The 18,281-nt window shown below is 37.5% G+C and overlaps 2 protein-coding genes across 2 annotated transcripts in view; one reads left to right on the top strand and one right to left on the bottom strand.

Annotated features, from left to right (window-relative positions):
- Window positions 1-290: 290 nt before the first annotated feature.
- LOC105828647 (serine-threonine kinase receptor-associated protein) lies at window positions 291-4,259 on the top strand. The gene is made up of 5 exons (XM_012667105.3): window positions 291-956; window positions 1,992-2,290; window positions 2,387-2,616; window positions 3,110-3,246; window positions 3,319-4,259. The coding sequence occupies exons 1-5, from the start codon at window positions 842-844 to the stop codon at window positions 3,528-3,530; spliced, it is 993 nt and encodes a 330-aa protein (XP_012522559.1). The 5' UTR covers window positions 291-841; the 3' UTR covers window positions 3,531-4,259.
- The window catches only part of LOC105828648, a 33,672-nt gene continuing 19,395 nt past the window's right edge, over window positions 4,005-18,281 (bottom strand). Inside the window, 6 exon segments of the mRNA XM_036293662.1 lie at window positions 4,005-5,323; window positions 5,494-6,546; window positions 6,715-7,422; window positions 7,424-8,356; window positions 9,036-9,961; window positions 15,903-16,066. Coding sequence (XP_036149555.1) covers window positions 5,057-5,323; window positions 5,494-6,546; window positions 6,715-7,422; window positions 7,424-8,356; window positions 9,036-9,961; window positions 15,903-16,066 — 4,051 coding nt within the window. The 3' untranslated portion in view covers window positions 4,005-5,056.

Genomic DNA, 18,281 nt, shown 5'->3' on the forward strand with positions numbered 1-18,281 from the left:
TAAAGTACGTAAAAATAAAGAAGACAAAGAATTTCATGTTATTCAAAAAAACTTTTTAGTTTTTAGAAATTCTTAATGTAAAACATTTGTTTTGTTTCAATACGAAATCGACCTTTGTCAAAAATATTAATCAAAGATATTATCTAATAAAAAAAATGATAATAATGAAAATTATTTATTGCAGAATCCCCTTGAGGATTTTTCAAAAATATGGGAAGAATTTATTTCTTAATTCGAAAATTCAAAAGTAGAGCTCTTGCTCCATCTGGGATCTTATTTATTAAGATAAATATTAATTCGCACGACACAAATGTCTTCTAGAAATCTCAATTTAAGTTGACTCTGATTCCCACCGAGTGCATAAATTCGCAAAGTTAGGGCAGTTCGCGCTGCTCGCGTAAAATAACGATCCGCGGCAACGTTTCGTTCGGCAAGACAGAAAGAGCGAAGTCACTGGGGAGAGGACGCAGATGGAAAACGAGAAAAAGGAAGACGAGGACGCGCGGCGGCGACGACGAGGTCGTGCGCGCGCGTGCGACTCTCTTCCCTGGCCCCGGAACTTAATTGCCCGCCGCGCGGTACGCGACTGGTAGTTGGTATCTACGTCCGCGCGCCGACGCCGCCGACGGACGTCAGTCGTGTTTCGTACGCTCGACGTGACGGTGCGTTGTCCGCGAGCGATCAGTCGAGCGCACGTGGAGTCACTAGAAGTCGCGCGGCAGCGTTACCGTAGCGTTCGCTCGTCGCGAGGAAGACAGAGGAAAAAACGGGAGGCGGAGGCGACGGCGGTGGCGGCGGCGACGACGGCGACGGCGACGGCGACGGCGTGACGAACAACGCGATGGCTACCCTGAGGCAGACACCGTTGACGTGCAGCGGTCACACGAGACCCGTGGTCCATCTCGCCTTCTCTGACGTTACCGAGTCCGGGTACTACCTTATCTCGGCGTGCAAAGGTGAGAAAAATCTCCGTCCCGCGAAATCGGAGGCTTACGACGCGGCCGCGACCGATCGCGACACTTGTCGTCACGTTGCTCCGATTTTTTTTCCCCCCTTTTCCTTTCCCTTCCTCTTCTCCTTCCTCTCGTGATCGTGTGTAACGCTGTACAATTCGCACGTATGATTCTCGTCATTCTCGATCGCCTTGGCCCGATTCTTGCCGCGCCTGCCGCTCCCAAGGCTCCAAAACGACTTTTCGAGGTTAGGCACGCGTGCTCTTGACGGGCGCGCGGCGCGATCTCTTCCTGCTTGTGCCCGCGGCACCGACGACATTTCAGCGGACCAAACGGGATTAACTGTAGCGCCGATTAACGAGCGCTCCCGCGAACGTAATCGATGAATTTGATGAACCATTATAATATTGCTGATACATCTTGGTTTGAGGTTAACTGAGGTTAACTGAAAAGTTAATGTTGGATGTTGTACGCGCGATGTGTGTTCTTTTGCAAGGAATATTTGATACATTTAAATTGTAAAATATAGTGCGCAACTTTTATTCTTTAAAAAAATCTTTAGCTTCTGTAAATATTTTAGAGAAACAGATGTTTTTGATGCATAAAATATATGCTTTATATCAGACATTATACTTATTATTATAGTTTTAAAACAAAATTTTGTATTATGTTTGTATAATATAATATCTCATATAAAAAATGTTATTTTATATAAATCTTAAGATATGTCTATTTCATAAAATATTTAAAGAAACTATAGCTTTATAATAGAATGTAATATAACATAATATGTATATTACAATATAATATTAGATATAAAATATTTTATTCTTTAAAAGTTTGTTTACTCTGTGAGATATTTATGAAAGCTAAAACTTTGAAGGAGTTTATTTCTCATTTCTTAATGCAATTGTTATTTTGAAGTTATTTGATAATAAATCCACTAAAGTAAATTTTTATATGTATATGTTTTATATTATATATTTTTATAAATAAAATTATATGAAGAAAATATTTGGGAATAATGTTTCTATTCAGATGGCAAACCTATGTTACGGCAAGGTGACACTGGTGACTGGATTGGTACATTTGAAGGACACAAAGGAGCAGTGTGGGGTGTAGCATTAAATCCACAGGCCACTCGGGCTGCAACTGGCGCGGCAGATTTTAATGCCAAAGTCTGGGATGCAATCAAAGGAGAAGAAATTCATTCTTTTCAACATAATCATATAGTTAAATCTGTCAACTTTAGTACAGACTCCAATCATTTGTGTACCGGATCTAATGAAAAAATTGTACGCATTTATGACCTTAATAAGCCAGAAGCAGCTCCACAGGTAAAACATATAAGCTGGTGATAATATGATACAAATATGATCAATAGTAAATATCTAAGTTAATATAAAACATTTCGATTTCTCTTTCTTTTTCAGATCTTTTCGGGTCATACGAGTGGTATTAGGCATGTCACGTTTTTCGACAATAACTCTGCCTTAATTACTTGTGCAGATGATAAGACGCTCAGGGTATGGGACAGAAATAGTGGGCAAGAAGTTAAGAGACTGGACTTTCCTGCAATTCCAAGTTCGATGGAGGTGTCGAAAGATGGAAACATCATTACCACTACTCACTCTAACATTGTTACTTTTTGGGATAGCAAAGAGTATATATAACATTTTCTTCCTTTTTAAATGAAAATCCCTCGAAAAACCGTTGTCTTTAACCTGTTATTAGAGAGTAGTAATCCTTTAGTGTATTTCTGTGTAGTACATTTTTTATAATTTACACAGATCTACAATTTAAACGCTTATTCTTTAATGGCTTTATTTTATCAGAAGAGTTCTCCTAGCAAGATGCTCTTGGTGGTTTGCTATTGATTTCTGAGACGTAGCGATCGAATAAAATTCTATTATTGATCAAATTTGAATCTGAGTTTTTGATACAAAGAGCAGGCACATAAATCTGCGCCACAATCGCTATTTACAAAAATATTGCGTTATATATTAGGAGATATTAGAAATTATATATTATAAAAAAAATAAGAGAAAGTGCATTAGATAATAGATACTATAAAATAAAATTTGTTTACCCAATAATAAAAATTAAGGTTACTCTTTTTATGCAGAAATAATTTTCTTATTTTGTAATTTTTTTAGATTAACCAAAATAAAAGAATTTATGGCTCCAACTCAAGTTAACAGTGCTAGTATACATCCGGATTGTACTATTTTTGTTTGCGGGGGAGAGGACTTCAAAATGTACAAGTTTGATTATAGTACAGGAGCGGAACTAGGTAAAATTTCTTATCTTTTTAAATTCAGCAATTTTATTTCAAAGTAACTCAAACTATGTATAAAAATTGCAGAATCATTCAAGGGACATTTTGGGCCTGTACACTGCGTACGCTTTTCACCTGACGGAGAATTGTACGCTAGCGGATCTGAAGATGGTACTTTGAGATTATGGCAAACTGTAATCGGCAAAACGTACGGACTATGGCGTTGCATAGAACAGACGCCTACAATACCAGAGAATGCCGTCGTGATTAATAATAAACAAGAAGTTCCTGCTAATTAAACTCATAGAGAGAAAGAGAGAGAGAGAGAGAGAGAGAGAGAGAGAGAGAGAGAGAGAGAGAGAGAGAGAGAGAGAGAGAGAGAGAGAGAAATTTCTAGTGAAAGACAAGAAGAAATTTTTTCCGAAAGTCTAAAAGCAGACACATCTTGGATCAAATTCGAAGCGAGTGAATGAATATCCATCCTGCAAATAAAACGCGTCGAATTATTTAGGCCGCCGGAAATCCTTGTAAATAACTCGTTCTTTTAAGAGATCGCCTGCTTCCACCGTGGCCTTTAATCAAAAGTGGGAGGACCAATTCCAGAACTCGTGGAGGGGGATATAGGATTGCTATTTACATTGCGGAAAAACAGCAATGAAAAAGAAATATTAACATTTATTAACATTATACATGTCACGTTATTATAATACAAAATTAGGTAGAGGTGTAACGAGAGAAAGAAAGACATGTTCGTAACGAACGTTGTATTTGCATTTCTTCCGAGCCGATACCGTCCATCATTCAAACGTATGAAGCGACAATATCGATATGACGCTGACACGTACCACACAGCACACATGATGTCGCATGTCCATTTTGACGTGCTTTATAGTCATTCTCGATTTCAATTTCCGTGGTAAGGCAATGTCACCACATATGTACAACGCGACAATCTATTTCAGCAAGTCTTGCTTGCATGCGCGTTTATTTAATATATACTACTCCTGGTAATAATAGATGCTCTTATTCTCTTCTTTTAAAAAAATATTAAATAATTCAATTATATAAAGATTTAAATAAGATTTAAATTGTTTCACGAATATTATTCGAAACTAGAAAATTAAAAACTTGAAAGATTAGAAACTTGTGAAACTTTTAACCCTTAAATGTTTAGAAAATCTCTTTAAAAAGCTTGAATAACAAAAACAAAAAATTTATGAATATGATTCATATTTATGTATACAAAATCGAGGAATATAACATTATAAAAATATAAAATATTAATAAATATAATAATATATATTATATATATATTCGAAATTTAAGAGAAAATTTCATAATATTCTAGGCTTTCAAAATTTTCTATTTCGAATGATATTCGAAATAAATTTTAAAGTAATTCAATGTGCCTCAAACCAATTACTCCCCGATCCAAGAAGTTCTATCCCATTCGCGTGTCTTCTTGCTCTTTTCTCTTATTATTTTTCGACGATGCGATCTTATTCATATTCTTCAATGAACTAAATACTTCCGCCTTATCATCTATATTTACACACCGACAGGTACTCTTGCTTTTATCTTCCGTTAAGTATCTCTTATATCACGCGTATGTTCAAAACACCTTCACTGTTTCGCCTTGTCTGTCCGCTGCATTTTTTTTTCCTTTATAGCATTGAGTTTTGAGCATGACTGATTGGTTAGGAAATTTTGGGATCGCGTTTGTCGGGTACAGTCTCTCGAAGTAAAGGCAGTGTGTTTTCTGTGTACAATACAATAATCAGTTAACAAAGAGTGATGAATTTTAAGTCTTTCCATCCTTTTCTATTCAGCCAATAAATTGCGAAAGGTCTGGCAGCTTGAAGCCATTGAACGAGGTTGGCGTCGGTGAGCCTCTCAGATTATTTGTATGTGATGGGAAACCGGAGAAACCCGAGCCGCTAGGCGTGGTGAACTGTAGCCTCGCGTTACTCTCAGAGGCTGCCAGCACGAAACCGCATTGGGCAGTGCATACATCATCCTGCAGAATCGCCTCTCGAGAAGCCTCTCGTAGAAGTTGATTGCAGTCCGTGACTCTCAATGAGGCACATTGTGTCTGAAAAAAAAAAGTTTTTAAGCTCTACATTTCATTAGATTATATATATATAATGCATGTATAGTGGAAGAGACTAAAGAAATATGGCTAAGAAATTGAAGTTTAGTTCGAATTAAGAACAGGGAGATTCGGATCTTTATGCGTTTCTTTCATTTAAAAAATGTACTTACGCCTTCATTGGTGCAAACGCAACTAGTGCAAGGCGTAGGAAAGCCAGACTCGCCGACTGCGACATTTCTTCCGCCGATCTGGCAGCCATGTCTAGTCTCTCGCCAGGAAGAGAAATCCATATGAGGCATGGAGCTGCACGGTACACGCGGATTCAAGAAATTACTTGGCAAATCAAACGCCGCTCTCTGCATGTCCGTATGATGGTCCATATTCTCGCACATCACCTTGGCCAGGGTTGTCTTGCGAAGCTCTGCCATCTGAGGCTCAGTAAAGCGAATATTCGGATCGTCGGTCTCATACCAGAAACGATCGCACTTCCTCAACTGTCTGAACTGGATGGCGATAATACAGGCGAATGTGGGTCCGACTAAGCCACCCTGAAGCGGTCGTTCGCTCATGCCACCCGGGAAGAGATCGATATCGTCCACGGAAGCGTATATGCGTTTCATACGAGCTATCACTTCCGGTGCCATTTCTCTGGATAAATCCTCGAAGGTGGTAGCTTTCTTCAAGTTACAAAGCGCTCTGTAATGATTGTACGATGGCAATCCGTGATCGCGGCCCCGATGAATGTTTAGAGCTATCAGATCAACGCCGGAGTGCGGAATACCGCGTTGCTCGAACAGGTGATTGGTCACCTCACCAGTAATGAACTGATCCAACGTCTCCATCGGTGTAGTCACTAGACCACGTATCATCTCGTCAATCATGTTCTCTTGATAGAGCATGTCCGGATTGAAGAATCCGTCACGCAGCAAGATGGGCGGATCAATATTCTGATAGCTGCGATCCATGCGCGGCAAGTGAGGTCGCAGCAAGGAATGGCCGATTCGGAAGGCCGCGGTAGCGAACTCGTTAAGCACACTTGGATTACAAGTGGGCGAATATTCCTTGTAGTAGCCCTGGGGCAACAACTTGAGACCGTACAGGCTGACGGCGTTCCAGCCAAGGATTCTTGGCAGAAACTCATTGTACGTAATGTGTTGCAGCATTCCGCTAATGATGCGTCGTGTCTCTTGGAATAACTTCTCGCCGTCCCAATGGGGATTCACCTATTGAAAAAAATTTTTACATTAACCAAGGAAAAGTATTTTTGTTCAATTAGCCAGCTATTAGCAGTTTGCCGGCGGATTTAATTAGTACATTGCAGAACATATGATTATAAAAAGCTTTTTCGATATATTTCACATTCAAATAAAAACGAAAACGGAGAGATTTACCTGTCGCAAACCTTCCATCACGCGATTGTGCTCGCGTATCCACATGGTGTGCATAACTGCCAGCGCCGGTTGCTCCGAAGCGCGGCCGTCACCACCGATGAAGCAGTATCCCGATCGTGCCTTGCACTCCGGATGGGTTCTCGATTGTGGCAACAGATCTCTACCGCGACGTGGATTCGACGTGATGTTCATGCGACCGTTGAAGCCGCGCAGTATGTTGCAGATGCACGAGTTCTCGCCGTAGACTACCGACGCGTCCAGGAAACCGGTATTCTGATTTATCTGTTCGCGCGGACCCAGATGCTGCTGACCCGGTAACGACCTCATCGACGGGAAGCACATTCGTGCACCCGACGTGACATTCACTGTGGGATAAAAGTGATCGCCCGGCGGCACGGGGAACGGATTGCACTCGGGATGAACGGTGCGCGGCGAGTCGCACGATCGACAGCTAGGAATCGATTCCGCGAAACCTTTATGTATGGGTGTCATCGTCAAGTCATGATCCAGGAACTGTGCAAACTGCATCACCATCAGGGTATAACGATTGTGTAAATTCGATATATCGGGATGGATCACGGTGGAGATTACTCGGGGGTTCGGTAACGAGGCGCCAGTAACGGAATTGCTTCTTGGTTTGGAAACGCCGTCCTCGTAAGCAGGCGGCAACAGACGAGCGAAAGTTGTCAGTGACTTGCCAAGGCTAGGGATTGCGTAAATTATTGCAATGACCCGACAGAGTTCGGTATGGCGTAGTTGGATCGCATCGGGAATTGTCTACGGGACACTCGACCTCCTCGTGATTCGTCGGCTTGTGATTCAGGAAGCCGGTGATATCGACGTTCTGCAGCAGGTCGGAGAACTCGTTCCCGTTCGGAAAGCCCAGGACGTTTTCTGTGTTGTCGAAGACCTGTCGTCTCCTACGTCGTAGACCGTGTACGCCGTTTAGAATCTCATTTGTAGCCAATTCGTACATAATGGACGAATTGGCGAGCAGCAAAGCGTCCTTGTTGGCTTTCGAGAAACTGGCCGCAGTGCCGGCGGCCGATTTCGGGTCGGCAACTCTTTGCTCTAGCCAGGCATTATATTCCAATTGCTTTCGCTCGATTATCTCTTCCTCTGCTCTCTTTACCGCGGCGGCGAGAACCTCGGGATTGATCTCCGGCAGAAGCGGCGTAGGCCCGCCCGTGCTCATGTTTACTGAATTATACTGCATCACAGGAAGCGGCAGCGGATCCTCGGTCCATGCCGCGACGTTCAAGATTTCATATTGCTCGCAATTGATTCTAGTGTTCAGATACTGGTCTTGCCGGATGAATACTCTCGGCTGGATTCTGCGGATATTGGTGTTTGTACATAGAACACTGGCGAGGGACACTTTTCTGATTTCAACCAGCTGCGCCGGTGTCAAACCTGATGGAGGAATGTCGTTCTCGTACCAAAAGCGATCGGAATTTCGTATTGTCACAAACTGCCTCTTAAGAAGACACTCGAACGTTGGACCCACAGCGACGCCTGTGACCGGAGTCTCTAGGATACCACCCACGAGAAGATCCACATCTTCCACATTCGTATAAATCGTACTCAACAGCTGCGCATTCTCGGGTCGCATTACTCTTCCCAGATCCGTGAAATTTTCAATCTGCATCGAAGTAAATTGAAATGATTATTGCAATAATTGAGAAACAAGCGACGAAAATATGCTTATTAAACCCTTCTTAATCCAATAAAGACTTGATTTTATAATTGCTCGTATAAAATAATATTAAACTGAAAATATAATTATGTAGGACGCTCAAGTATGATGAGCAAAGCTGCAAAAAATTTTAATATTCTAGCAATCAATTTAAGTATCCTACATAATTCTAGTAACATAATACATTAGCAGTACATTGGCTAATATTGGCTAAATATTGATTATGAGTGCATTAGCCAATGTTTCCCCAATGTAACGTCAATATTGGTCATAAAATATTGGTTCCAAATTTAGAATCCAATTAACGTCCAATATTGAATGAATATTGTTAGTCAACATTGACCCAATGTTAAATCAGTATTGAACTAATATTGAGGATATTGCATTTACATTACTTCACAATAATGCGTCAATGTTTCGTGCTATTAGGGAATTATTTTGATGGCTCAACAAAATTCAGATTTGTATCTATAGCTAAATTTTTAGACACTTCAGCAAAACCATTCTATGCCTATTATAAAAATGGTGTACTCTGTAAATAAAAACATCGCGCTGCTACTTGCTCTCTTTTTATAAAAAATTATAATAATTGTAAAATTTATATCTAATGCAGTATCAGATTTACCTTAACGTTCTCTCCCAAACAATCAGCCAGATACTTGATGTATCCAGGCACTCCGTGATCTCGTGCAACGTGTATGGACCAGGCGACCGCATCAGGCGCGGCCGCGAGACCAATACCGTTGGCGGAAGTGAGAACGTGACTCTCCAGGTCTATTTTATTGGCACGCGTCCAAACGAGAGCATGCAGAGCTGCCAGTGCCACTGATTGATATGTACCAGCTTTGTTGGACGAAGAGTAACCAGCGTAGAAACCATTCGCAAGCGGTCTGAGCTCATGGTCGATCTGTGCGGCTTCCCGCAGTATCGCTGGCACGTACTCGTTAAGGGTGATATGCTGAAGCTGCGCGATGACGATACGGCGTGCCTCCAGGAAGAGCTTCGAGTCGTCCCAGTGCACGTTCGCCTCTGCCAATTTCTCCGCCACGCGATTATGCTCGCGCAGGAAAACCCGATGCAACAGACCGAGCGCATTCCAATCGGTCCGGTTGCACAGCTCGCAGGCGCTCAGATTGACCCTGCCGTCGTCGTAGGTCCTAAGCAGATGCATCTTGTCATCGGTGGCGCCGTAGATACCGGACCCGTCCAAATACGCCGAGACGCCGTTCATTTGCTCTCTCGTTTCGAACTGGCAGCCGTGCACCGTTAAACTCGGCACCGATCGCAGGTAGCCCCTGCAACCGAATCTTTCGTCGCGCATTTCGTAACATTCCGGATGCTGTTGCACACCGGAGCAGCATTTATCCTCAGAACCCGCGGAACGCACTGTAGCGGCGATATCCTGCAGCACCAGCTCCGACCAGATGCTAGACAGGCTAGTCAAACCCTCGTGTCTTCCTGCCTCCGGGGAGGATAGAAGAATTTGGGAGACGACGTCGCTTGGCGCAGGTAGACTGTGAGTACCCACCGATTGACGTGGTCTTGAGATGCCTAATGTAGACATGTAAAAATATGAGCTTAGAATTTGCAAACGCTTTTTCGCTTTTAATATCATATCTTCCCTATTATTTTCTCTTCTTTCTTTCTCTCTCCATATTTTGATCTTTATTTTTAAATAGAATTATATTCTATATATTGTTTTATATTTTTATTTTATACTTTTATTTATTACTTTTATTCTTGCGTAATTTTATTGTAATTATTGTAGTCTTTTTGTCTTGTATAATTTTCCTCAATTTTAAACTAAAGAAATGGGTCGAAACGTTTTTGGCATTAAAATTTTTGTTGACATTTAAATTTATTATTTTTCAATTAATACTCGTTTAATTTTTTACATCTTTTTCTAATATATAGAAATTAGTTTAAATTATTTATTAGAGAAAATATTTGATTAAAAAATATGTTAATAAAGAAAGTAATGAGAAAGAATGGGAAATAAAAGAATATTATGACGCGTTTACCGTATGTTTAATGCAAGTCTTAATTGGGTTTATAAAGTACGTTCATAAGAGACATAGAACGTTATTGCTTTTTCCGGGCAAGCAACTCTCGATCATTTGCATTCATTTCATTTTGTTTTTATGCGGTGGGTAAAAATGATAAAAATGGAATGTTGAAATATTGTGCTATTGAGGCAATTATAACTCTCTAATAGAAAGGATGAGTAGCATTAATGAGATCAAATACATTCACGTCTAATTACCTTCACAACTGTTAATTCTAAAGGAGGAAAACGTTAAAGTATAACAACGGATTTGATGATTGAAGAATTCAAACAGTTCCTTTAATAAAATTTTTCAAAAATACAACAAAAAGAAAATAAATCTATTATATTATTATTATTATTATTATTATTATGCAATCGGAAAAGAACTAATTCTACATAAAACATATATTAAACATAAAATTTTTTAACATTAATGTTTTACTTTTGAAAGAGTGACAGAAGTAACAAATTGTTATTTTGTTAATTTATATTATTTTCAATAACGTTTTATACGAGTCATGTTTTGATCATTATCGTGATCATAAATATGGTAGGCGTAAAGTCGACCATTCTAAAAAAAAAGTGAAATAGAAAGATACAGTTTTTCAAAATGTAGCATATGCATAATGGAAATCAAAAGTACAACGTTACACATTGATGATTGCAAAGTGAGACAATATGGGATAATATATCAAGATACGAATATAAGGTAACAAATTAATATATCCTATGCTCGAATATGTGAGTATTAGACAAATTGTGTGTGTGTGTGTGTGTGTGTGCAGATTGATAAAATAAAATAAAATAAAGAAAATAATAATAAAATAAGATAAACTAAATAAAATAAAATATAATAATCAGAGTATTAACGCCAGCAATACTGCGTTAATTACAATGAAAATATAGAAATGTTAATGTATATGTATATTGATAAAATAATGCGAATAAATTTGATGGTATTTCAAATACGGATGCACATGATGACTCACACCGATGCTACCGGCGAAGGAGGCGGCTCTTCGTTGGGTCTCGAAAAGTGCAATGTGTGTCAAAATTCTGTGTCATGGTTACGCACAGGCGTCGCTCTTTAATGATCACGCAGTAAGTGTTACACAGCGCCACGGTTTCTTCCTACACAATGAACGTGGCCCTTTCATTCGTGACGTGCACGACTCATCAATGATGACGACAGTGCGTTTATGCATGATGAAAATGAGTTGTTTTTGCTTTTTACTTTTCTGCACCCATCGCTTTCATCAAGAGATTACTCTATAACGACGAAAAAATAAAATCCGCAAATAGTAAACTATTTTAACATATTGTTATTTTGTTCACAATTATGATATATGTATATTTATTGGAATAAGCTTGGAAAAATTTTCTTTTAATTAATGCTGTTTTTTATGCTTTTTATTAGCAAAATATTTATGTAAATCATATATTTATTTTAATATAGAAACTTGTTATGTATATTGAACGCACATGATTAATTGTACATTTATTTTTTATGAAATTGCAGCGTAGTACTTGTATATTATGTAACTGAAGATTTTTTATTTAAATTAAATGGAATTGATTTTCACATAAATCAATTTGACCCAATATATATAGCCAACTAACTTTTTTTATTATATAATAGAGTCTGAAATTTTCCAAATAAAATTATTTTATAATGTATAACAAAGCTTATCGCGGATGATTATTTTTTATGGTGCAATGAAAATTTATAGAAAGGCATCCAACGATCATCGAGTATTTTGGGGTCAACGACGTCGAAAGGCGCCGTCTGGCAACCACTGTCCAGAAGACCACAGTCACTTTCTTCGGTCTTCTCACTTTCATATTTTCGTTTGAATTCTTTTCCCGGAGATGGGCGCCAGCTGCCTGCCTTTCCCTCTCTTTCTACAGTTGTGCAGCCGGACAACCGAAAGTCCGGACTCAAAATAATTTCGTAGTGCGAATTTAATTCTCGCTTATTAATCGTTAGTTAGCACGAAAGCACCGAAAGTTTGACCCGTTTTACACTGAAAAAAAAAGTAATATATTCAATAAAGTATGTTATTGCGGGCTGCCAATTACAGATATACTCAATACAATAATATATGCTATTGCAGTATTAACATTGTACTTGCATTAATAACAAATATTATTGTATTGTGTATTTTATGTTGGCAGCCCGCAATCACATATGTTATTGGCTATATTAAATTTTTTTTCTGTGTAGACAATTTATAATTCGTAATGGAGATTCGATTTACAATTTTATGAGAGACCAACTATAATAAAAAATATTTAAGGAATCACAATCATATGTATATAAAATATATATCAAAATATTATACTGACTATATTTTTGCTACGTTTTCAAATGTATATGTGATATAAACCTAATGAAGAAATGAGGGAAGTCTTATGAGCAAGAATTAATTTCATGATATTCTCTTCCGATATTCATGTACTTTCATGTAGTATAATTAACAGTTTTATTAAATCTGACCTTATATAACTTCTACGCATCTCTTCCACTTACACAACAGAAAATATGTTTTTGTGATATTACATATATCCTACAAAAATAATTATTCAGGAATAACACGAGTCACGTGTTATTCCTGAATAATTGATCTTCTTTAAAGGAAAATCTTGAGGTTTCCTAAGTTTTTTTAGAGTGAGTTTTTACTAATCACATAAACAAAAAAGATATTTTTTTAGATTAAAAAAAAATATCTTGTGATGTCTCTTGAGAGGTCTTGCATTCTTTGAAAAGTTTGAAAGCTAGCGATCTAAAAGATATCTAATATAACATTTTGAAATATTATTTAAATATCTACAGATGTTTTGAAGATATCTTTTAGAAATTTCAAAGACAAAGTGACAAATACTTTAAGATTATTTTTTAAGATGTCTCTCATGCAGATAATATTCACAAGATCTCGATATTTTTTTAGCGATCCACTGCCCACTATCTTCCTGAAGGTTAATTCTACGAAATAAACGAGGCAAAAATTAATAGCCCAGACAGCACAGAGAGTTCAAAAAGAACTCAATTTTATGTCATCAATTATGAAATTCTTTTTGAACTCTCTGTGCTATCTGGGAGGTGCTCATTCCGAAATTTGTAACGTGTCTACCAAAGATATAATTCGATATAAGAAAGCGCCATCGCGATTATGCGCGTGTTCATCATGATTCATCATAAAACAAATGTCCCGGAAAAAGGATGGAAGCGATCGAGAGGATCAGTACGGGTGTCATAAAGAACATAAGCCGACGCTCAGGCCGCGGCTGAAGAAGCACGTGACCGGAGGTAGGAAGAGGCTTTTTCTTTCCGGGAAAAACGGTAGAGAATGCAAGAGAGAAGTAATGGTGTTACGCGGTGCGAGCACGTAACGGTCGATACAAACGATCGCGCGCTCACGGATCGCACAGGTAAGATCTTCTATTATTTTATGTAGTGTTCGCGTTGCGCGCGCGCGCGCGTACTCGATGTTGCAATTGTTATAGGCGCGCAGGAGAGAAGACCCTCACTCATGAAACTCTCTATTTCAACGCGACCCACGAGCACGCGTACGCGAGCACTTTCCGCATGCTAATCCACCTTCTCTAAGGCCCCCAGAAGGCTGCGTGCATCTCGGCCATACCAAACGTGCCGACGACGTCGAAGTGGATCTAGGCTTTTGCTCGTCTAGCTAGCACGCGCGTTCCAATTTTCACTTTCCATTCTTGATACCGCATCAGTTAGACATGAGGTATTACGATAATGGTATAACGATGAAGGTCCTCGTTTTATGAACGTTAATTTGTCATCTGAATGAAGGGAGAGTCTGCTCGAATGTTTTGTTATTAAACTTAATACCCCCTTTTCACTCTCGACGTTAAAGCTCGTAATTGTAACGACTACGATGTACGATACTACGGGCCGAGGTCCTCAATTAGCAGATCATTTGTATAATTCAAAATTTTGAATCTTGATATTTTACGATATAATGATAAAATTGTAAACGTAAAGAATAATTTTGCTAAAGTATTTAAAATTTTACTATATATACAAGAGGGATGCGTATTGATAAGGCCAAATTTTTCGCCCCAAAATTAAAGAGAAAAAATTACTATATGTATAGTTGTTAACGATTTTGTATACATTCTGAAAATAGACTATTTGTCTGATAATAAAAAATAATATTATATGAAAAAAATGCAGCATTTTATATTATATAATTAAACTTTGATCGAACGTTGTTTTTCTTCAAAATAGCGCGGTTTTCACTGACATTTCATTTTTTTTTTTATATAGAGCACAAATAAGGAGCATTTTGCTTTTTACATAAAATACTTAAGTTAATATACAATATATAAAAAAATCACATCGCTTCTGACAAAGGGACAAAGAACTGAGTCTTATCTATACTCGTCGTTTAAAAAAAATTGTTAAATTATCAAACTAATTATGATATTACGTTCAAGCATAATGAGACAATGCTACAGGAAAGTTTTAATATTTTAGTGATCAGTTTAATCAATTTGAGCGTACTACATAATTATTTTAATAGTCCAAAAATTATTTTTAGATCTGTATTTATAATTAAATTTTTTAATACTTTAGCAAATTGGTTTCTTTCTGTAAACATTTTTAATCTTAAACTTAATCTCTATTCGCCTAGAAATGATCGATACAAGACAGATATATCACGATTAATCTTCAGAAACGTAATCTTCGAAGAACTGAATGAATCATTCTCTTCTGAATTTATGGCATCGAATAATATAAATAGTAGTACATAAAAAACGATAAAAAAGCAGCAATTTTCGAATTTTAGATTTTTTTACATCTTTTTACTGTAAAGGAACTGTGCAAGCAATCTTAAAAACTAATGAATACTTATTGAATCTTAAATAAGTCAGCGCCAACTAAGAATTTACAAAACAATATTATGCTTTTTCAAATTATTAAAATTGACTGATTGAAACCTATGAAATTAATTAATGTTAATTAATACAGAGCAAATAAATACAAAACTTTTTTAGCCGCACAGTTTGTTAAATTTAATAAATTCAAACTGATAAGTAGTTGCTTTTTCAAATTATTAAAATTGATTGATTGAAACCTATGAAATTAATTAATGTTAATTAATTCAGAGCAAATAAATACAGAATATTTTTAGCCGCACAGTTTGTTAAATTTAATAAATTCAAACTGTAACTAAACGTTAATATTTTAATATATGTATACATCAGGATTAAATATTACTCTATTTTTAACTTCTTTACAAACGCGCAAACTAAAAACAACTATTGTAAAGCATTATTTAAATATCTCTTTTATTTGTAGACTAATATTAACGTGTTCTATTTATTTGTAGTGCCTGCCGAATGGCTAATTTAATTTTTTATTTAATGCAAAACAGCGTGCTGAGAATATTAAATATAAATTATGCAGTTTCTTACCATCTGAATACTCCGACGGTAGTAATTTGAGGAACGGGGAGCCTCTGGCACCCCATGCAGGATGTCTTACATTATTGCAAGCACCGGAAGGCGTTCTGTACTTGCTCGGTGGACAGGGTCTTTCTGATCGGACTCTGCAGGCTGATTGTGCCTGGTTTGATCGCCTGAAAAGAAAAGAAACACACCTTACAATTTTTTAACAAACAACACGATTAATTGAACAGCGGTATCCAACACCAAGCTCGATAAGAAACTGACAAATACTTTTTAAGTCATAATTCTTTAAAATTTTCGTAAAATAAAGTTTAATTTTGAAGAATTAAATCACTTGGAGTAACGCGCGAGCAAATATGCCATAGAGAGTCGCTTAAAATTTCCAGGAATGTCTCCAGTAATTTAATACAGCGTATGTAATAGTCTATTACTGGAAATTACCACTTGATTGACTCGAACATTATGAACATGAATGAACATGGCAATCTTTTCCCAGTAATATATCAATCAATTTCCTGTAAAACAGTGTAATTGTTCGTTAACATAATATAGCTATTAACTACTTCCATTTCCATCATCTTCTTTTCTCTCTATTGTCTCTTTCATCTTTACGTAACGTGTCCCCTTTGTTTCTCTCTTTTTCTTTTTTGATTGCAATCTGTTTTTGATATTATCGCTGGGCTCGGAATTATTTACTGGATTTTGCAATAAAATAAAAAAAAAGGTAGATATTGAAGGAAAACAGGTAAACATAATATATCCTACTGTAAAATACATTTTGTCGCAAGACCGTGAGAATTTAGCGTTTAACTTGCGACTAAAGCAAAAAAAAAAGGTCTAGTCGGCAAACGCATTCTGCAATTGCGACGAAATCGCTTTTGATAGCGTATGAGAATCAATTCGTCATGGCTACAATAATTTGTGTATTTACTGAAACCAGGCTTCCTGCAAATAAAACTCTCGCAAGAGTTCTTTTTATAATAATGACGACACTTGTCGCGGCCGGCGTGAAGCATAAAAGTTTCGCCTGCGCCGGCAACACGTTCTTTTTTTTTTCCCTTCCTTTCCTCGAGCGCGCGTCGCGCGCGGATCTCACTATCTATACCGCGTCCTTTCGCTCGAGGTGGAAGAACGGAATCCAGTTCCGCTAGAAGTTGAACGCGTCCTTCCTGCTCCATTTCCCCCTTTTTCTCGCGCTCGCGCTTTTACTTTCATGGCCGAGGAAAGGAGCCGCCGCGCCGGTGCCGGCCGATCCGGCATCGGCATTTCAGTCACGAGGAAGATTTCTCATACGACCATAGCCATAGCTATTCCCTTTCCTCGACCTCGAGAAGGCTGCTGGTCACGGGAGGTGGCGTGCACGCACCAGCATTGCGAGTTTACGCCGTGTACGTACACACGTGGCCATGATCGCCGTCGTCACTGTCGTTCTCTAATGTCGCCAGCCCGCGTTGAAGCACGTGCGACAACTTGTCGATCGAGTCAATAAACGAGAAATCCACTCTCGTCGGGGGGGAAAAAACTAATAGAACTGTTGATACATGGGTTACTTCCGTTGCTAGTTATCGGCGCTTTTCTATTTGAAAATACATAGACTTTACTTTTTTCACAAATCAATAATAATTTTCTTATAAACTCGTTCCTTTCGTTTTTTTTTATTAGAGAATTATGCTGTATAATATAACATTATTTCTACAATAGGTCTTTAGGCACATTTGATATCTCTTTCTTAAAAAATTATATTTAGAGATTTTGATAATAACATTAAATAATGCTGAAGAAGAAAGAGAGAATTTTGAAAGAGAGAATTATGCTGTATAATATAACGTTATTTCTATAATAGGTCTTTAGGCACATTTGATATTTCTTTCTTAAAAAATTATATTTAGAGAATTTTGATAATAACATCAAATAATGCTAAAGAAGAAAGAGAGAATTTTGAAAAAGAGATTATATTATATATATAATATTTATAATTTTATATTATATATGTATAAAATTTTATACATTTTATATATTTTTATTATATAATTTTTTGAAATTATATATATAATTAAAAAAAGATATAGTTTATAAGAGCTAAAAATATTAAATTAATAAAAAAATTACATTTAGCACCAAGATTCGCTGCAGATCAAAATAGATGATCTTAACTTTATCTTTATGTCAAAAAAAAAAAGAAATTTGACAGCTCTGTTCTTATTGTCAGTGGCACGTGAAAAATGCAAGTAAATCGTAAGTGGAACGATCATGGAATCAATTTCCTTCCTGGTAAATAATGTAAAACCGACGACATTCTTGCAGAAAGACGGTCAACAGTGTTCGTCTTCGGCAATTGGCACTTTTACAGCAATGTATACATTTTAGCTTCCGTTATGCATATTG

Source organism: Monomorium pharaonis, chromosome 11 (genome assembly GCF_013373865.1).
Source record: "Monomorium pharaonis isolate MP-MQ-018 chromosome 11, ASM1337386v2, whole genome shotgun sequence".
Classification (NCBI taxonomy): domain Eukaryota; kingdom Metazoa; phylum Arthropoda; class Insecta; order Hymenoptera; family Formicidae; genus Monomorium; species Monomorium pharaonis.

Coding starts and splice junctions, on each gene's coding strand:
- LOC105828647 (XM_012667105.3), top strand. CDS start 842: ATGGCTACCCTGAGGCAGACACCGTTGACGTGCAGCGGTCACACGAGA. Junction 957..1,991: donor CCTTATCTCGGCGTGCAAAG/GTGAGAAAAATC, acceptor GTTTCTATTCAG/ATGGCAAACCTATGTTACGG. Junction 2,617..3,109: donor ACTTTTTGGGATAGCAAAGA/GTATATATAACA, acceptor TAATTTTTTTAG/ATTAACCAAAATAAAAGAAT.